Source organism: Toxorhynchites rutilus, chromosome 1 (assembly GCF_029784135.1).
Source record: "Toxorhynchites rutilus septentrionalis strain SRP chromosome 1, ASM2978413v1, whole genome shotgun sequence".
Taxonomy (NCBI): Eukaryota; Metazoa; Arthropoda; class Insecta; order Diptera; family Culicidae; genus Toxorhynchites; species Toxorhynchites rutilus.
In genome coordinates, this window is record NC_073744.1 from 24,157,035 (window position 1) to 24,179,547 (window position 22,513).

The following is a 22,513-nucleotide window of genomic DNA, read 5'->3' on the forward strand; positions in this document are numbered from 1 at the left end:
TTTATTAATACTTTGAAATTGATGATATTTTTCGAATCCTTATATACCCTCAACACAATTTAACCTGCTAGCTTACGGTGAAATTTCATTCATTCAAATACTTGAATATCTCAATAAAAATAAAGTATTCTTCCGCGTGGCGTTCACAGTTGTCGAGCATTTGATGTCTAATTAACAACATTAATAAATAAAGTGTTTCGCAATATCCCTAAGATCTAACACACCTCTAGAAATTGCTGCTTAGAATCTTAACATCTTATCACTATATGCAGGCCATATCAACAACGAAGACTTGCAACTTTTCCTGAGCCGTTTTCGAGCGATCGCTGACTACCGTTTTCCCCCCTAACATTAATGGTTTATTCTGTGTGCTGTGCTTCCGCATTTCCGTTTTTCTCTGAAAAATTTGTACTGTTCCTTGCATTGTTTCGTTTTCCTTTCACCATAAAAATTTGGCCCCTGTCGATCTACGCGCGGTTACCATTTCCGAATCTCAACGAATCTCGTTGTTAACTTCGGCCATATACCTGGCCAGCTCGGCGCTGGAAAACTCCTCCTCGTCGTACTCTTTTAGGCTTGAATTGCTTATCGTGTTGGTGTCAACCGAATCGACACTTTCCTTCTTCCGCAGCCAGCGCCGCTTATCCTCTTGAGCCACCGGCTCCGTCATCGTGGGGGACATTGGCGGAGACTTACTGAACTGGAGTACTTTCTTCGTTCCGCGGCGAAGTTTCTCCGCGATGGTGGACAGTTTTCCACTCGGGTCACCATTCTCCAGGGAAGGAACTCCCCCGGATGAGGAGAGGGCTTGCATACGGATGCTGCCCCGCGACCCAAAGCTGCCCGAACTGCGATGGTTGAGTTTGCCGTTGGGATGTTTTTTCTCGTTTGAAGAAGATCGTCCCCCATTGCTGACGGTGGTGATAATTGTGGACTGGCTGCTGCTCGAGACGCAGTGTGAATCGGGTTTCTGGCTGTATCGGCCCGCTCCGTCGCTCCGTAGCAGGGACATTTCGGACTCCTGGTGGCACAGTTGCACTTCCGAGTTCGGACGGACTGGATGGGTGCCGCTGTTGTAGGTTAGATTGGAGGCAAGCTTGAGGGAACCACCATTGCCGGTTATGCCGTACCGCGAGAGGGCACTGTACGTGTGGTTCTGACCGTCCGCCCGCTTCGAGCTGGCTCCGTAGCAGCAAAGTCTCAGGGTGCGCTGGAATGGAGGAATGAAGGTTTTATTTTAGAAAAAAATAATTCAAAGGACGTTAAGGATGCTGTTGGAGAACGCTATAAATAGATAAAAATAAATTGGTGCTAAATGTTTATATGTATACTAGCTGACCCGGCAAACTTCGTCCCGCGCAGAGTGGATTTTTGTTATGAATACTTTCAAACATACACGTTTTCACGAACGTTGGTTTACGTTCCCTTTACCCTTTACAATTTCCTTTTACTATAAGTTTCCTAGTAGGTACTTCTACCAAAACTTGTCATTATAATATTCTCGTATAATATTCACAATTATCGTTCAAGATTCTTCAATCACTTCAATCACAAATAACATGTTTGTCCGTTTCACGGAATACATGTTTGATATAAAAACATAATAAAATAAAGACAGCTCAAATCGAACGATTCCTTTCTCGAGTTTTGCACACCAACTCATTTGTAATTGTAGAAAATATGGAAATTTTTCGCATTTTCGAGGTAAAACTGCAATGAAGGCGGCCGAAAAAAATCGTGTAGTTTATGGACCCGATACTGTAACGATTCGCACAGCACAGCGTTGGTTTGATCGATTTCGTTCTGGTGTAGTGGCTGTAGAAGATACACCCCGTACTGGTAGGTCAATCGTCGTGAGCACTCGTTCGATTGGCCAGGAACTGGGTATAGACCATAAAACCGTTTGGAACCATTTGCAGAAGATTGGATTCCAAAAAAAGCTGGATGTATGGGTGCCACACGAGTTGACGCAAAAAAATCTTTTGGACCGAATCAACGCCTGCGATGCACTACTGAAACAGAACGAACTCGACTCATTTTTGAAGAAGATGGTGACTGGTGATGGAAAGTGGATCACGTACGACAACCTAAAGCGAAAAAAGCTGTGGTCGAAGCGCGGTGAGCCAGCCCAAACCATCGCCAAGCCCGGATTGACGGCCAGGAAGGTTTTGCTGTGTGTTTGGTGGGGTTGGAATGGAATCATCCACTATGAGCTGCTCAACTATGGCCAGACCCTCAACTCGGTTTTCTACTGTGAGCAGTTTGACCGTTTGAAGCAGGCGATTGACCAGAAGCGGCCAGAAATGATCAATAGGAATGGTGTTGTTTTCCACCAGGACAACGCTCGGCCTCACACATCTTTGATGACCCGCCAGAAGCTACGGAAGCTCGGATGGGATGTCCTATTGCACTCACCGTATAGTCCGGACCTGGTTCCAAGTAATTATCATCTCTTCTGGTCCATGCAAAACGCTCTTGGTGATACTAAGTTGGCCTCTAAAGAGGCTTGCGAAAACTGGCTGTCTGAGTTTTTTGCAAATAAAGAGGGGAGGTTTTATAAGGGGGAAATAATGAAGTTGCCTTCTAAATGGCCACAAGTTTGCGAACAAAACGGCGCATATTTGACTTAAATAGGATCATTTTAAGTATGTTAAATAAAGCGTCAAATTTCGATCAGAAATACGACAATTATTTTTCCCCAAAAAAAATCGGCATTCGAATTCAGATGGAATCGTAAATTTGAATATACACTCAACAAAAAAACAAGCAATAGAGTGCGAAGTCGAACTTTTCAGGTGGTTTTTGAAATGCTTTGAAAAATCATGATGGGATATAGATCATTTTGAAGCTTCAACTTCAAGGTGTGGAATATTTTATGAACACATTTTTTGTCTGGGTGTGTATCGAGAGTTACGAAAGTTACGAATCGTTCATTACGAAGGTACGCATAGCGTTTTGTTGTTTTGGTACAGTTTGCGATGAAGTGTTTCTCTAATTTACTCCAAAGTTTGATCGATCGGCTAGAACAAAACGGTTGAACGTATCGATGGGCCTGATTCTCAAACTTATCATAATAATATCAAATAAAACTTATCATTATAATATCAAATTATCTTCAGATGAAATTTTTGTATGAGATTATTATACCACATGAAGAAAACAAAGTTTTCCATTCACATTTAACACCAGTTTGAAACGAAGAAGTTAATTTTCATTAATGATTTGCCTGGAAACTCACTATTATCTTCGACACTTCACTAACTCGTAAAACGTAGTTCAATGGCGTACCGTTTATTTCGTTTCCACCGTGAAGTGTATTCGAGAATCAGGTCCAATATGAAACGTTCATATGGGTTTAGGGGATACATCACGCAAAAAATTCGGGTTCGCGGTGCGATCATTACTTATTGAATTATTCATCATCGAAGACGAAGGGATAATTTTTCATTCGAACAGAAATATTTCTGATTGGAAAGGTCCTACGGGAACGTTTCAGCAATCAAATGAAAGCTGCTTGAAATTCATGTCATAATCATTCGAATTTTCGAGCGCAAATGAACTAATGTCTTCTAGAGACAATATGCATTCAGACCGCTCCGTTCGCTGAGACTAAAGCCCTATACGATATTTTCGGCGAATAGTTAGAATTTTATGGGAATAATATTTTTTTTAAATTCACGTACGCTATCATACTGAAATGTCTTCATATATTTCATAATGTCTTCAAAATGTCTTCACAAAATCAAATGTTTTCTAAATGAAGACATGTCTTCAAACCTGGCATCTCTGGTTCGACACAAAGTGGAAGAGAGACGAAATCGCTAGAAAAGATTGTCTGACTAATTTTCAGCGATGATAATTTGAAATTTTTATAAATTGTTTTTTTTTACTTCCTACATGATATTAGTTAACTGTTTTTGTTTCGATTTAATTAACTAATTTATAATGAAGGAAACTTCTAATGGAAAAACGGGAATTATTTGCTCGAAAATAACATGCCTATTGGCGATCTGACGCAAAACGTAAACGATCGGTGAGACATCTGGATTTTGTTTTTGAACTAAGAAAATAATGCTAATGTAACCTAAAACTCAAAAACAAATCACCTATATTTTACTTCCGGGCTTTCCACGGTAGTTCTCACATGCAGGAATCGTACATTTTTCTACTTGTGTTTGATTGTGCTCTCGAATTTCCTTCTTTAATTCAACCATTGTCAACATTTTTATAGTTTTCTCTACTGAAAGAGGTAAATAAATAACATGTTATATATAAAATTGCGCAGAATTAAATTTCTTACAAACTCATCGCAATCAAATAATCTTTTATGATTATAACATTGTAATTCATGGAAAGAACTACAAACCTTCCATAACCTCACATGGCAAAATTTAAAACCATCATCATTTTCACCGCAGCGCCGCCTAGGTGTAGATTTGTACGTTAGATCGCCAATTATTGACCAATTTACTCCGTGTGTGGGGTTAGTTGGTGAATTTATTCTAAAATATAAAGACGTTAAATAAAAGAAAAATGTCATCTAATTGATTCTCTGGTAAGCTTCATTGTGATACATAACATTCTAACGCAAAATTTCGTACTGCAAAGTTATAACCGAATTTATTCAAAAATGATCAACTAGCCCCGCCGTACCCTACTTCTCCGTATCTTTCAATCGTTCATATTTCTTTTCAAAACCTATTGGCGATCTAACGTACAAATCTACACCTAGGCGGCGCTGCGGTGAAAATGATGATGGTTTTAAATTTTGCAATGTGAGTTTATGGAAGGTTTGTAGTTCTCTCCATAAATCACAATCTTATAGTCTTAAAAAATTATTTGATTGCGATGAGCTTGGAAGAAATTTAATTCTGCGCAAGTTTATATGTAACATATTATTTTCTTACCTCTTTCAGTAGTGAAATTGTATAAAAGTTGACCATGGTTGAACCAAGAAAAGAAAATTCGAGAGCACAATCAAAAACAAGTTGATAAATGCATGGTTTCTGCATGTGAGAACTACCTTGGAAAGTCCGGAAGTGAAATATACGTGATTTGATTTTGAGTTTTAGGTTACCGCATCATCATTTTCTTAGTTCAAAAACAAAATCCAGATATCTCACCGATCGTTTACGTTTTGCGTTAGATCGCCAATAATACATTCAATTGTAGCCAATTGTAAAGAAAAAAATATTGAAAACGACTTAAGTAATACTACGTTCCTACGTTTCTACGACAGTGCTATCGAAGAAGAATATCCTGACAATGTCCAACCAACAAAACTTTGGTAGGGAGAGTATTGGAATATCAACTCATTGTAATTGATTTTCATTGTGGTAAAGTAAAAATAAAAAAAGTAGGATTATTTTGGAAAAATCAGGAAGAAACGGGTGCTTGTCAGAATATCAGCGAACGTGCCAAAAAGTCTGGAACATCCTGAAAAATCAGGAAGGTTGGTATCCCTGCTCGTACATTTTTCGGTGACCGGAATTCAGGGTATTGTGGTCACCGCGCTGATGAACAGGGAGCTCATTTGTTTACGTTTGTTTCATTATTGAATTCAGCTGTTATTTATTTTCTCTTATCCAATCGTGATATTGTCCGGATTTTTTGTCGCTTTGTATACAATGGGAAATACACGTTTAATACACTAGCATAAGTTTCATTTCGATTAATGGAAATGGACTAACCTTCATCAGTTTTTCTTATTGCTAATGTAGCGGGGTTTGGTTGCAAGAACTAAAAACTATAGCATATGTACTTGTGTCATTGATTGATTGATAGAAAGTCTATATTATGTAAACAATATTCGTTTTTCTGATTGGATTTTGGTTAATGCGGAAAGAAATCACTTTCTGGGTAATGAAACTAATTTATTCGCGTTGACGGCACCTCGGTCTGTCCACATCATTTCCTATTGTTCCGGACATTTGAATATTTATATTGACGCGATCTGGAGACTGAACATAATAACACAACACGCGTCAAAGCATTTGTTCCAAGCATATCTTGATCGAGCAACAATTTCGCCAAGAAAATGCGTCTTATCATCGCCACTAAATTGGAACCAGTTGATGCTACTTTTTTCTGCTTTGCCGCTTGCCCGTCATGACAAATGTGACACAGATGAAAAAGCGCCGTCACATTTTGATCCCAAGCTGTGCTTTCCGTGGTGGGAAAACTTTCCACCAGCAAGAGATGAACTGAAGAGCTCATTTGGATTCCAATCTCGAAAACGACAGTTCGTCTCCTTTGTTTTCGGTTGACCTTTCCAAAGAACTAATAAATGGCCAATGGTTTTCCCCCTTTGAATGGGAGTTTGATAAGATGAATTGTTCATTACGCCACAAACAAGATCGGACATGGATGGCACTAAACTATTCGTTTGATCTTATTCCGTCAATGGAAATATTTCCAGTTGGTATTTCGGAGTCAAAGTTAAATGCATTGAGTTTCATTAGAGAAAACCAAGTTGACAAGGACAAACAGAGAACTAATGGCAGCATAAACTGCAAGTCGAATCTATAATTCAGCGTGTGGACAATAATTTCCGGTTGTGCTCCGGTACGAGCGTAACACTTACCCTCGATGCATCTCGGAATTTGTGGCTCATGATGTGGTACAGCAGTGGGTTGATGCAGGTCGACATATAGTACAATATACCGGAGATGTACGTCAGAATGGTGTAGATTTTGAAGAAGAACACATTGTTCGTGTTTGTTACCGCCCCATACACGGCCATCAGTCGCTGTGCATGGAAGGGAGCCCAGCAGCAGAAGAACGTTGTCACGACAGCCACTGGTGGAAGAAAAAAAAATTGAAACATCAGCATCAGAAATTCGCCCGCATCTAATCCGGGGGACGGTACTCACCTAGCATTCGTATCACACGTGTCTGACCGGTGACTCCGCGGGAGCTGCCCATCCCACCGGATGTCACCACCCCGGAGCAGTCGGTGCCGCAGCTCGCCCCCTGCCGCTTGACGACTTGCAGCAGTTTACTTTTCCGCAGTTTGATTCCGATCAGCACGTAGAGAGCCGCGATGACTGTCATTGGGCCGACGAAGAACAGGAAGCTGGACACTTCGAAGGCGTACGCAAAGTGGCGGTTTTTGATCTGAAAGCAGTGAATTGAATACAGACTGTACCGATGAGTGGGAATGAGATAGAGAGATGGAGACGGAGATTTTCATTAAAAGTTTTGCTTCTCTGGAAATGATTGCCTGACTCACTGCGAAGCGTGGCAGTTCGTAATAGAATTTTCTCATACTTATGGAAACATGTTTTGGATAGTTTCAAGATGCTCCGCGTGGGTAGATATGCTGTATTTAATGCACCAAGTTCTTCTTCTTTGACGACACGAACGACATTCTTTCGTGAAATTAGGGAAAGGGTGGTAAAGACGGACACCTTAAATATAAATTGATTTTTTTCGTGAATTTTACAAAAAAATATATAACTGTCTCACCATAAAATGATAGTCTAGGTCTCTTTCCATAATAAAATTTGTCGTTGAGGCAGAAATTCAGGAAAATGTATGTGTCCGGCATATTTGAAAAAATAAGATTGAGTCGGGAAAGACGGACACTTGGCGGGAAAGATGGACACTTGGAGTGACACTAACTGAAAATTCAAGTTTATGTACTCGATAAATTTTGGAGGTCTTCAAATATGCCTTAAATATAATCTAACAAAAATGCTAGATTGAAATCATCTAGAAGGGCTTATAATTTTTCTCATTTTCTCATGTCTAAAATAGCTTCCGGCATTCGGAATGACAAATTCGGATTTCGTTATAAAACCGCTCTGCTGACTCGTCCATGATATTTGATTGCACTTGCAAACGTAATTAGTGGCCATCTGTTAATGAAAGAAAGACCAAATTGTTTTCAAAACAAAATGTTTGTACTTTTTCGGTGGAATGTCCATTATACCCGCACCGACAAAAATGTTGTACTTTTCGGCTTGTTTTAATTTCAGTAAAAAATATGGAAAAACACATTTTTATAAAACATTTGGCCAGTTATTTCGAAAACCTGTATATTGAACTGTAAGAAACTGCGTTTAAATTTTTAAAAACATGAGTTTCCAAAGATACAATTGATGTTTTCCTTAATATGTCCGTCTTACCCCCATCTCCCCTAAGTGTCAAAGGTATTGATACAAAAAAAAAAAAAATAGAAGAGCAGAGTGCGAAGTCTAAATTTTTAGGTGATAATTGAAATGAAAAATGCTTGATCTTCCATGTTTTGGAATATTTTACAAACACATTTTTATCTGGGTTCTGTGTAGAAATAGTGGACAAAAATATCTGGAAGAAATAAAAAATAGATTTCTTTCTTTTTTTTTGTAATTTAACGCAATTCAATTAATCTTATCAAACATTGCTAGAACGTTCCTGTAGGACCGTTCACGCAGAGATATTTCTGTTCGAATGAAAAATAACCCCTCGTCTATGATGATGGATAATTCGATAAATAAGAATCGCAAAGGTAGTTTTGGAAGCTCCAGTGAATTCTGTACAAAGCTAACTTGCTTTGCTTTGGACGAATCTCATACCAACTCGACTGTCCATTGGCAGCAATATATATTGGAAAAGAGGTTAGACTACTTTTTGAAAAGAGACAAAGTTTAATTTTTTTTACAAAAACTTAGAACTCAAATACTATAATACCGAAACAATTTTAAACATAAAAAATTATTGAAAAAAAATGCTTCGAAAATTTTTATTTTTCAATTCCGAATAAAATATACATGAATAGCCCATGCAATCTCCAACAAATCATCCATACGTTGGAAGATGGGCGCATTTACAGGGGAAAAGTTTTTCTAGCAACAACTTTTTAAAATTTTCATTAAAAAATACTATAATGTTCCGCTCGTAACATTTTAGTGTGTAAACTATCGCGAATGACATATTCTGAACATTTTTTTCTATTTAGCAACACTTCAACAACATGTCGAACGCGAGATTTCTTTGCGTAAATGTTACGAGGAGTGTTCTAGGAGTCTCCATAAAAAGCCTTATATTCCAGAAACTATATAAGATAGAAAGTTGACGTGCTCGACGAAAGTTCTTGTTTTAACAACATCTAAAACTTTGTCGAATGCGTTATATCGCTATCTTGACTTTAAACAAAATTAGGATTAGTTGTTTTCTTTCAAAAAAAGTTTCTGTTAGAAAAACTTTTTCCCTAAGAAAGTGCCCATCTTCCGATGTATGGATGACTTGTTGGAAATTGTAAGGGCTATTCATATAATTTTTTTTTGAGAATTAAAGAAAAAGAAAAATTTAAATTTTTTAAATATTTTTTTTCTCAGTGTGAAATTACACTGAGAAAAAAAATATTTAAAAAATTTAAATTTTTCTCTCATTTTTTTCGGTATTTTTTTATGAAAATGAAATTTTTTATGAAAATATATAACCCACATTTAATTCTCTGACCAACATTTCGTAGGTATTGCAGTTTTTGAGTTATAATTTTTCGTAAAAAATTAAGAAAAAGAAACTTTAGCCCTTTTCAAAAAGTAGTCTAATCCATTTTTGAATTTTTCAAGTATGACGAGTTGGCATGACATTCGTTTCTGGCGATTTTTTTTTTAATATTTGCATCGACTTTTACAAAGTGCCGAAAAGGTTTTTTTATAGTATTTCAGAAAATCTTCTGTAATTTTGCAAATATCTTATGTTAGTAGGTAAATTTTTAGTTGAATATCCTACGAAGTTGGTGTTGAGGAAAAGACTAGAGTGACTAGAGTGAAGCTAATGTTTATATGGTGGTTTCGCTTTCTTATTTTTCTTATTGCCCCTGGATATAATGTATGCACGGTGGATAGTTACGATTGTATCGAAGTAGTATTGATGCATTGAAAATGTATTTCGCTGTTAATTTTGTCGCTCTTTATGATCGGTAATGGTAATTGTGAGAAACACCAATTGAGCCAATCAAAACGTGGGACTTAGCGCATTTAGGTATTGCTTGATATTTTTTTTTAATTTATTTATTTTTATTTATAATGATACTACATCCCATTGAGAGATTAGATCTTCTTCACAATTTTTCGCCAATAGTCCCGATCCATGGCTGCAGTTCTCCAACTCCCGGCTGCACCGATTCTTGCCAAGTCCTGCTCCACCTGGTCCAACCACCTCGCTCGCTGGGCTCCTCTCCTTCTTGTTCCTACCGGATTCGATGCGAACACCATCTTTGCAGGGCTGCTGTCCGGCAATCTTGCAACATGCCCTGCCCATCGCACTCGTCCAGCCTTGGCGACTTTCTGGATGCTGGGTTCGCCGTAGAGTTGCGCCAGTTCGTGGTTCATTCTCCTTCTCCATACTCCGCTTTCCTGTACACTACCGTATATTGTTCTGAGCACTCGGCGTTCGAAAACTCCAAGCGCTTGTGAGTCCTCTTCAAGCTTCGTCCATGCTTCGTGCCCATAGAGAACAACCGGTCGAATTAGGGATTTGTACATGGTACACTTCGTACGGGGTCGGAGTTTGTTGGACCTCAAGGATTTGCGGAGCCCATAGTAGGCACGACTTCCATTGACAATGCGTCTTCGAATTTCACGGCTGTTGTTGTTGTCAGTTGTTATCAACGAGCCAAGGTAGACAAATTCCTCTACCACCTCGAGCTCGTCGCCGTCGATCACAACACTACTACCAAGAAGAACTCTGTTGCGATCAGTCCCTCCAGCTAGCATGTATTTAGACTTAGACGCATTGATCCCAAGCCCAATCAGCCCTGCTTCGTGTTTCAGTCGGGTATACAAGTCGGCTACCGTCGCATGTGTTCTTCCGATTATGTCCACGTCGTCGGCGAAGCAGATAAACTGACTAGACTTGTTGAAAATCGTGCCCCGCATGTTGAAGCCCGCTCTCCGCATAACACCTTCCAGCGCCACGTTGAAGAGCAGACAGGAGATTCCATCGCCTTGTCGAAGTCCCCTGTGAGTCTCAAATGATTCCGACAGCTCATCTGAGATCCGCACACTGCACCGCACACCGTTCATCGTTGCCTGAATCAGTCTTGTCAGCTTACGGGGAAAGCCGTGTTCGTCCATGATCCTCCATAGCTGTCGTCGGTCGATTGTATCATATGCGGCCTTGAAGTCGACGAAGATGTGATGTGTAGGGACCTGATACTCGCGGCACTTTTGGAGGATCTGCCGCAGTGTAAAAATCTGGTCCGTCGTCGAGCAACCGGGCATGAATCCGGCCTGATAACTTCCCACAAATCTACTTACTATTGGCGATAGGCGGCGGAAGAGGATCTGAGACAAAATTTTGTAGGCACCATTCAGGATTGTGATGGCACGATAGTTCCCACAATCCAACTTGTCGCCTTTTTTATAGATGGGGCAGATTACCCCGTCCTTCCACTCCTCCGGTAGCTGTTCTGTGTCCCAGATCCTGACTATCAACCGGTGCATACACTCTACAAGTTTTCTCGGACCTCCCTTGAAGAGCTCCGCTACGAGGCCATCCTTACCAGCTGCTTTGTGGTTCTTGAGCTGATTAATGGCCTCCTTAACTTCACCCATCGTCGGGGGTGGTACGTCGTCGTTGTTCATTGCACCGGTGTAGTCCTTCTCAATGCCGTCTAGGTCTCCTGTCTGCGCGCTGTTCAGGTGTTCATCGTAGTGCTGCCTCCACCTTTCGATCACCTCGCGTTCGTTCGTCAAGATGCCTCCTTCCTTGTTTCTGCACATTTCGGCCCGCGGCACAAAGCCTTTGTGCGAGGCGTTTAGTTTCTTGAAGAACTTCCGCGATTCTCGAGAACGATAAAGCAGTAAGTTGCTTGATATTTACAACTATTCAATTGTTGGTTTATAAAAGTTTTTTTTTCAATTGTGATAGATGCGTAGAAATATTTCCCATCAATTGATACAAATATCTTTGCGGTCTATCAAGACATTTTCACATTGATTTTAATCTATTTATTGATTCTTTGACGTTGGATTACGTCTATCAGTAACATATTGAGAGAATGGATGGAAAATCTTCCAATTTAGAGCGTATATTTACAGTAATTTTTCGATTAATTCATGAGAGCTTTGCACCAATCGGTTTGGACAATCTCTAACAATGTATGGCAACATAGAAAATTATTATTTTTCAATGGCTAGTATGTGAAAATGGCGTTGAAATGAGAGCGTTAATTTCTCATACATTTGTGCATATTACATGACATGTAACGGTCAATGTAACGATACAAGCAAACTGCAAACAAACGGCTTTTTACTCGAGCGAGAGAATACAATTTGCATACGTTTGTACTGGTCGAAATATGTTCTCCTAATACGGACTATAAAACTAAAAGTGAGTTATATTTGTGATATAACTGCAAGGTGAACTTAGAACTAACGTTGGCTTTCAATCAATAAGTAACAAGCATATAACTCATAGACCATTCATCTTTAGAATAAAGTGATTATCATACCACTTCGTTTAGCTTTAAAGGAATTATTAACGCTTAAAGAAGGAAACGATTCCTCCTTGGAAATACCCAGCGCAAATAATATCTCTTCCCCAAGCCCCGAAATCATCGGTGGATAGAACTTCTGTTTTCTCCAAACAATGTGGCTCCGTTCAGTTCGACTGCAGAAACGAAATGGAATTGGAAGAGAGAAACATAATGCACACGCGTGCGGGCGTGACCATCCTCGTCTCACATCGGAATAACGATTAAATGGATTTCAGAGCGGGCGTCAGCTCATATACGGATTTGTGTGATTTCAATAGCCTGTTTCCAAAGCTATTTTGAAGCTCATGAAACAATTTCGAGTCAATAAGTGCCAACCATATATCTCTTGGACATTTTATCTTTTGTATGAAATGATTATCATACTGTTTTTACCATACCGGAACGCTTGAAGAAGGAATGGATTTCTCCTCGAAATTACACAATAAACAATAATACCCGCTTCCCAACAAATGGAAACGACGATCGATTGCGGTATTCGTACACAAATAATTTTATAACGCCGCCTTCATCGATGTGATTTCTTGGATATGGTGAAATATCCACTACACAATATCAAACATTTCGTATTCTTCACAATCGAATCCATAGTTGATGGTACCCATCGGTAACGAACTATCTTCGATACCTCGATTTTCGCTAAATGTTCTGTTTGGCTACAGAAACGAAATGGAATCGGGAGAGGAAGACATAATTCGTGTGTGAGCGTGACCATTCTCGTCTCACATCGTAATAACAATTAAATGGGTTTCTGAGCGGGCGCCAGATTTTATACTGATTTGTATGATTTCGATAGCCTGTTTTCAAAGCTATTAAAACAAGTTTTCGGGTCAACAACCAACAATCATATAACTCTTGGACATTTTGTCTTCCGAATGGTTTTTATTATCATACCACTCCGTTCAGCCGGTAAAGAGGTATTAACGTTTAAAACCTTGCATTACAAGCGTCACTCTCTCGTTTCTTAAACTTTGAACTCACACCCCGGTACATAAATGAAAGACGTATTCATACGTCAGAATGGAGCGGTGTGGTGAATTCGGCTTCAGGTGGTCATCTGGTTTGGTGTGTTATCGTATCAACATTGGTTGCCGGCGTGCTTAGAGCGAGAGCAAAAGCTGCCTTTCTCAAGGCTTGAGCGGAGTTCAGGTTAAGTTTTCCAAAAAGGCCTTTCTCAAGGCTAGAGACGAATGAACTATAAAGTTTAAAGGTTCCGTATCTTTTTCATATCGTTCCGTGGTGGCACTGGGAGCGCAAATTCGAAGCACAATTTTCAGAACAAGCTCCTGTTAGTTACAATCGAAAGAACTGACTATTTGTTACATTCGGTAATAATGATGCGTAGTTTTGAAAGCAAGCAGACAACATAAATGTCACGTGTCTCCCAAACAGCAGATAAATCAACGTTCCCGAAGATAAACAAACATTACACTGATAAACAAACATTAAACAAACCGAATAAAATTCGTAACAGCAGCAGGATACTCCGCTGATATGACGATTGTGATCTTTATTGATGGTGGTGCAAAAATATGTGTGCATTGCAGAGCTAACGCTGCTCACCCACCCAGGACAGCATTTTATCGCTTGGTCAGCGGTGGCGCGCTGGTCAGAAGAGTGCCGAAGCTGAAGCCACCCACTAACGGCATCCATTTCAGCATTCAACCTGTTCCCAGTGGATGAGTAGCCACGGTTTTATCATGAGCAGAACATATTTTCATTCGGTCCAACATCCGATCTGGCATTGACGATGTATGAATGTTTGATTTCCCTTCAGGTGGAAAAAACGATGATGACACGATGATAGCCGGTATGTGTTGTACACATATGTGCATACCGATCAGAAGCTTTGATGTTCTGAATGTTAATGCCACAGCTGTTCACAGGCTCCGTTTAAATGTAGATTAAGGATCATGCTATTGAGGGGTTGGGTGAAATTGAATTCGGAAGACCGTTACAGCCTGGAATAAACTAAATATGTACTGCAAAAACATAGAAAGCGCAAAGCGCTACCGATTTCACCAATCTTTTCAGTTTGCCGTTTCGTTATTGAATAATTCGATATTTTCACAGCAAAAAAATTTCGAATTGCACCACAGGAATAGTTAAAAAATCATATTTCATATGGAAAATGGGAGGGTTATATCTATGACATAACCGCAAGGGTGACGTGGGACTACCTTAGCTTAGTGATCATTAGTTTGTATTGATTAAATTTTTGATTGAATGAAACAATTTCCGGATTCAATTGAATTCAACATATTTGCTTTGTGAGTAAAAAGATTGAACAAATGCCATGTTCATGTAATGTGATAGTCCTTTTACGTTTGGTCTTATGCCTAGAACTTACAAAACATGTGAACGGATGAGTTTTATTTTCATTTCTTTTGTTTATTTTAGACTCATTAGCATTTTGGCTGTAACAGTGCCGAGTTTTAATCGTGTACATGTCACATGTTTATCATAACTATAATTAGCACATTACACAGTAGCCATTTAGGCGTAAGAGTATTCCTTCTGTTCTTCCATTATCTAGTTAAATAACCGGACAGCGGAGACAGTTGATATGATCATTGTTCAGTTATTAATAGGAAAGCAGCCCGATTGCAGTGCGGAGCAGTTGTATGGATGAATCGATCTTATTTCGATCGTGGATCGATATCCATCGCTGATGATTGTGATTGTGGGCCCTGAGTTTTGAAACGGAACGGATATTAATTGATCCATAGGTGTTATCGCAGCAAAAGGTTATCAACATTTTGCCTCATCATCGCATGGTAGAAATGCGTAGAAATTCAGTGAGCAGATGTGTGGCGTCCAAAAATCGTGGGGGGCGAAGGGGGATGAAACAGGGAACTTGCAGAGATCGAAGAGAGAAAGATCTCTAGACTGGAGAAGTCGGCTGTAGACTTCAGGACTACTTATCGCACGTATCTCGCTAGAGCTCTTGGTTGTTCGCAAGTTCTTTAAGGGAAAGAGGAATTATCGAGGCGAAGTCGTTTTCTAAATTCCAGTGTGTCCAACGGGACACACCGAATGCAAGTGCTTTATTTAGTAAATTTTCGGCTTATATATACGAACCTTAAGTTGCGAAAACTACCTCCTAATGCATGTGGGAATCTACATATTCCCTTTCACCTACCGATAATCTACCCGGGCCGATAAGCGGCCGATCCTGCCTAGAATGATCATAAATTTCCCAATGCAAATTCCTAGAACATATTTATTGCTTTTCGTTTAGCGGTCTTTCAACGCTATGATCGTAGAGCAGCAATTAGATTTTTATTGTTCCCATCCCTTTGCTATGTAGAGTTGTATGTAGAAACGTGGGAGCGATTATTCGAACTTTTTCTATGTTCTTTCCATTCGTGGTCGTAAATCTTGTTCTATTTGGCCTTTCTACGCTCATTCATGAAAAGCTACATGAAAAGCGTTGGAAGATTTTTATTTTATCATTCTCCCTAATATCTACGAGGAATCTTACGTTGTTTCAATGTCCAATGTTATTAAATATGAAAATCATTTGAAAAGCGGCAAGATTTTTTAGTTTGGAATAGCAGCAAAAAAATATATATATATCAGAACAATGGACAGTGAAAGGCAGGTCATTTCATAGGATATTTGTCGCTGTTTTTTCATGGAGCTGATCAAGCAATTGAGAAAAAGATTCGATTCTTCAATGGGAATGTACAAGATGTGGAGAATTATTTTCCCTATCCTAAAGATAAAATTACTCCGTAAGGAATTCACAGTTTCAGAAAACGAGCATGTGCAGGGATGGTGGACAAAGTATAATGACCAAAAAGAATTGACGGTTCGTTCGCATTCCGGCGTTTCGATGTCTCGAAAATATCTGCATAAATATCGCATCGTATCCAACGCCCTCTCGTTCCGCACATACATTATGATATGAAGTTGTTGTTTTGATTTTTAATTCGTTTAACACATCGATTTTTGCGTGGTTCAATAAACAGCGACACCTATGCCGCTTCCGAAGGAATGAATATTTATAGGAATATTTAAACGCATCGGTAGTAGACACTAATAGAAACATCTAACTGATCTGATTTTGTTGTTCAATATTAACTTTTCCAACAAACAACAAAATCAGATCAGGCTCAAGAAATCAACTGCTTCATTATCTTGTTTTTTTTCTCGATTAATTTGATACCGGATAAACGAGGTGATTCACAGTTAACAAAACTGAAAAAGAAAAAAAAATATCTTAACTATAGACTGACTCTTCATAAATATTTTACAGCAGTGATGGAGAATTGAAACCGACAGCTACGCTTCCATTGCATGTCCACTACTACTACAGTGTCAACAAACAAACGTAAACATAAACAAACTACCGCCCGACCATGTTTTCGCCTTGCAGACACACCTTTCAATAGAAGAGTCTCCAATAACGTAACTCATGCCAATTACAAGAATTCCGTCGGATCAACACTGTTTCGACGTCTGAGCTCTATTCCTACGGTAGAATGAAGGTCAAGTTCGAGTGGGCAGATAGTTAGAACAGTAGATAACAAGCAGAAAATAAACAAACACAGTTGAGCGTCGCAGAAGGAATTGGAAATTACAGTTCCCAGCGTTCGTTTTTGATGTGATATGTCAAAAAGCATAACTTTCATTATTTGCTCATGGAATCACCGTTTCTATGGGTGAGAATTTCGTTGGACCTTTTCAAAAGATTCAAGTTCAATATTGGCACCATTTATATCGCACACATGATCCCCCAATTTTCTATGCCATAGTTGAACAAAAACTGTCCCTGCTTCTGCCAGGAGCATATTTCAACCGTGCTGCCCCACTCCCTTCTGCATCCTGGCAGTGGCTTCGACTGGGGTTAAAACATGTGGGAAAGTTATATTTCCCACCCTTTCCATGCCATGAGTGACCACTCGGACAGCATCGAGTCCAGGAACCCACTGTCGCAGTTTTACCTCAGCAAACAGAACATAAAACAGCGATAAAATGATATTTATTTGACATTATTGGGTAATTGATTATCGCCACATATCTTCATTTCGCTCAGCTTGTTCGCTTATTTGTGGAACACGAAGCGCCAGGATTTGGAGGGGAGGGGGATCTTTATGTACCACAGCGAAGCCATCTCGTATTTAGTGGTGCGATTCTCAAAATAACGCGACAACCATTAAAGACATGTGGAGCCAATTGAATGTACGGGGTTACAACATTGGATTACACAGTGATGCCAATGAAAAGATGGTCCGAGAGTGATGATGATGGTTATTATTGGGAGACATTCCCCGGAAACGAGCGCCCGTGTCTCATTGGGTGTGAAGCAATGGCTAGTGGCGCACGCAGTTGCCATCACACGCTGAGTGAGCCAATGAAAATTTTATTAGACTACTAGATGACCCGACGAACTTCGTTCCACCCAAGATTGAGAGATTACTTATCGTGTAGTACATTCTCGTAAACGGCTACTGTCAAAATTTCAGCCGAATCGGGCTCGAAGTTTTTTTTTGACCGTGCGTGGAAGCGGGCGTGTCCGCAGATTTTAGAAAAATGGAAAAAATGTAAATTCCGTCGTCGCCACGGCCAAATTGGTTGAATTGAACTACAACCTGCTGCCTCATCCACCGTATTCTCCAGATTTGGCCCCGTCCGACTTTTTTTTTTGTTTCCAAACTTGAAAAATACGGACTGGATTATAAGACCCGTTTGTATGTACGTGGGTAACTTTGTAATAATAGATAGAAATTAATAGTTAATAGAAATTTAACCCACTTCCTGTTGACCGACTGATCTGAAATTTGGAACACACCATGATCTCTGCAGTCATTATAAAACTGCGTTTTTCATTATCTTGAAAATCCAAAATGGCGCCCGCTACAAAATGGCGGATTACATATTTCTCCTAAACCCCATCAATACGGGTATCTGACGAAAGGGATTGACTAGTAGAACACAGTTATTTATGAAAAATGCAAATCCAAAAATGGCCGCCACCACAAAATGGCGCCATATATATGTTTTTCAAAACTGCATCAATATGGGTATCAAACGAAAGGGATTGACCAGTAGCATATAGTTATTGATGGAAAATACAAATCCAAAATGGATGCCACCACAAAGTGGCGCCATATATATTTTTTCAAAATCCCATCAATATGAGTTATCTATGAAAATGCAAATCAAAAATGGGCTACGTAGGATTTCCATTATCTACAGTTTGTTGTTTCATCACATGCCCCACGATTTTATTTTAGTCTCATCAATGCCTTAGATTAATGAAGGAAGAGGTGTGATAACCAGGGTTGTCAACTATTATTTTCAAAAAAAACTTTTTTTTTTCAGGAAGGAAAATAAAAATCAGGATGAAATCAGGATAGCTCATATTATGTTGTCCGGAAAGTTCATGTAGATTTTTGGAAAAAACAAAAGCGTCATTTTTATAGGCAGACATACATTTATTCAATTTAAATGCACAGTTTTATTCCATAATCATTCGCCATTTCGCCATCTTTCAAGCAGATTAAAAATTATATCCTCTCAGAAAAGGTCTCGCCGAAAACTGTTCAAGGATTTTTTTTCATACTGACCATAGAGTCGAAATTCTTGCTCTTGAGAGATTTTTGCAGGAACTTAAACCTATGATAATCTGTAGGAGCAATATCCGTTTAGTTTAGCTGGTGGGATAGCATTAATAGTGAATCTACTCATTTATTCTTATATATCGAGGATTTTTTTCGATCAGCATCTCGATTTGGTCATCATCAGTGGTCGTACGAAATTGCCGAACAACTTGATATGTTTTCTTCAAAAAACAAAGTTCTTAATTCTGGAAGTCCTATACTTGTTGCAGTATTGTTGCATTTCTTTGTTTATATAACGAAACATCTATCTTCTTTATTAGCTATACATAATTCTTGTTGGTAAATATTTCTCCCGTTTTTTCCGTTCCTAGTCTGTTTCTGATCTGTTCTGTTGAGATTATCAAGTTTTATTAAGATTGAGTTGTGTCATTCTACCGATGCTGAGGAATGTGAAATAATTAACACTAGATTTATCAAGGAAGTCATTTTGATTGCTTTTAAATTTCAATTAGAAAAACAACTTTGTATATAATGACGCATGTTTTTTAGAATGTTGTGACTTTTTGTACAACATATAAACGAGTTTATTCATAACTGCAATTACTTCCCCCTCTCTCATTTCCGGTACATCTAATGGGTTATACTTGTATTGCCCAAGAGTAGTCATTTTTAATGCTTGGGAATTTTAGATAATCAAATGACTCTCGAATTTCTTATATGAACACTTTGGCTTTGTATTGAAATGACAGTTTTCATTATTTTTCTATAACCATCTGAAAACACCTTTCAGAGGACCGAAACCGATAGTGTGGTCAAAATAAGACGAACTTAATATTCCTGGAAGGCTACCATCTACTTTCAAGGGTGTGAAAGGGTCGTCAGGCTGCGCAAGAAAGAACATTACATTACAACAGTAATACCGGAAATACATGCATATATTGGGGTTTTGTATGCACGTGGAACTAACAAACTGAAAAAACTGGTTTATTTCTACTTACCAAAGCGGGATTCCATGTTTTTAGAAAAATTATGGCCGCAGGAAAGTTCTAGCAAATCCTACGATTTATTCGCTTTAACAAAATAACTAATAAAGTAGACGCTTACAAACAAATAAATTCGCCTCGGTTTCGGAAATATGGGACATCTTCATTGAAAATAGTCATGCTCGCTATCGACTAAAATAGAACAATTGATGAACAATTATTCCCGTCATAGGCCAGGTACAGGTTTACAATGTATATGCCAAATAAACCGGAAAGAGTTCTTGTTCCAATTCGCAGAACAGTTTTTTACCGAACACAAAGCAGCAAAACAGAAAAGAATCCTCTGAATATGAAGACGCACGAAGATCAACTGCAAAATTATCAGATGTAAACCATTCTAACAAACGCTAAAATTGTCAAATACGACTTTGCTACAACAAAAATTCACATGATAATGATAAAAAATGTCAAAAGTATGCTTACAGAAGATTCACACATAAAAAGATTCCTACTTTCCTTTGTAGAAAAATGTACAAATAATAATGCATTTTTTTGTCATTGTTGATATTTACTAATAACTTGTCATATAACTGTAAACAATATAAAAAGTATTGAACATTAATTTAAAACCAATTTCTTTACATATTATTTATTCTTTCTCAAAGCAGTCATTTTGACTGCTTTTGGGCAATCTAGGTATTTATAAAATTTCAGTCTTTCTAGTGTTAATAAGCATGCCTAATTATTTTCTAGCTGTAGCATCTTAAATGCTGTGGACTGTAAAAACTACTGACTTATCCCGCTGCGCGATTCCAAAGCTGCCTTAACGCAGCTTGCCCAGCAAGAGAACCAATTTCCCCCTGTGGGCGCGGTACAGACTGCTTTCATTGCAGTGATGCAGCGGGGATTTTCCATTCACATGGAAACTTTACTATGGCAGATATAGGGACTTTTTTCTTCTGATACAAAACACAACTCACGATTAAACCTATACTATGTACATTGTATTTTACTTAACTTTATAATACAAATATACATGAAATGATACAGCCTAATCAGACCACCTAAATTGTTCTTCGCTTTTCCTTCAAATTCCGCTTTAATTTGTTGCTGTTGCTTACGCTTCGCTGTCTTAAATCGAACTGTTTGCTGCTTTTATACAGCAAGCTATAGGGGAGGACGGGGTAAGACCATTTCCCTAAGAAAACCAATTTTCATTTAAACGTCCTTCAAGATTTCCCCTATTTGTTGTACTACATATCATTGAGTATCTAATAATATACCAATAAAAAATGTGTAACTGTTGATTGTATAACTTTTCATCGCGTTTTTTCATCAATTTTTCAAATGATAGAAAATTTGCTTTTTATTTCGCTAGCGGGGTAATAAGGACCACCCGCGGGGTAAAACGGACCATGTAAGACGGAGCGATGTTATTTTCTAACAGTTTAGTTTAGTAAAAATAACAGGAACAGTGTTGTCTAAGGTACTAAATGTATAGGGTTGTTCATAAACTACACACAAACTTCTGAAAAGGCCATCAATATTCCACATGCAGAGCTTTGCAAATATTCGTGGAAAATTTACCAAATTATCGGAATCTATAAGAAAGATTATTCGACGACTTCCTTATGTACTTTTGGGGCATTTGTATGTGAAAAGATGAGCAAAAAGATGGTATTTTATTTGATATGAAAATCATTCAATATCACGACGTATGGCGCTTTTACCCCATCGAAAGTGGACCGTCTTCCCCCCAGAGCACCTTTTGCATTATGTTAATTCTATAGGAATGCTAATTTTTCATGCTATGATTTTTTATGTTATACCCTGAAAGTACCTTTTAAGGAACAAAAGTAATTTTTTGTTTTAAATCAGCGATACTGGAATGAAAAATGGTCTACGTATTACTTACGCAAATAATCTGCTTTTATGTATAACCCTATAACCCTTACATACAAATATTCACGCCGATCGGTTCAGTTCAGTCCGATCCAGGTCCATAAGAATCAGACAGAAAGACAGACAGACAGAAATCAATTTTTGTATATAGGGTAAATGATGTTAGATTTAGGGTGTTTTCACGTAACTAGTAAATGTGAATCGATTTCTCTTCTTGAAAAAACATATAATCAAGTTTGGATTTGACCCATTCCATGAGGTTATGCACCAGAGAACCAAATTTCAGATCTCGTATTAGGAGAAAATTGAAAACGTTATTTGAGTAAGCACTAGTTATATCATATTTTTTTTGTAACAAATTTAATTTTTATGCACCAAACTTTGAGAGAGACGAGTTTAAAAAACTACATAAATATATATTAAAAATATTTTAGGTTTTCACTATTTTTATGTTTCTTGAGATATCTCCGCACATGCTTCACCAAACTTCAATGTCTATATACCATTGAATGGGTGATTAAATGCTTGTTTGAAGAGCCATGGGTAGATCTACGATTCATTTCGTACCTTAT

General features: G+C 38.5%; 1 protein-coding gene across 3 annotated transcripts in view; it reads right to left on the minus strand.

Annotated features, from left to right (window-relative positions):
- The window catches only part of LOC129762147 (pyrokinin-1 receptor-like), a 164,713-nt gene continuing 142,200 nt past the window's right edge, over window positions 1-22,513 (minus strand). For all 3 annotated transcript variants that reach the window (XM_055760141.1, XM_055760139.1, XM_055760140.1), the window contains 3 exons: window positions 6,873-7,116; window positions 6,584-6,798; window positions 1-1,210 (listed from right to left, as the gene is read on the minus strand). In XM_055760141.1, the coding sequence (XP_055616116.1) occupies window positions 494-1,210; window positions 6,584-6,798; window positions 6,873-7,116 (1,176 nt within the window). In that variant the 3' untranslated portion in view covers window positions 1-493. The remainder of the gene's footprint in view (window positions 1,211-6,583; window positions 6,799-6,872; window positions 7,117-22,513) is intronic.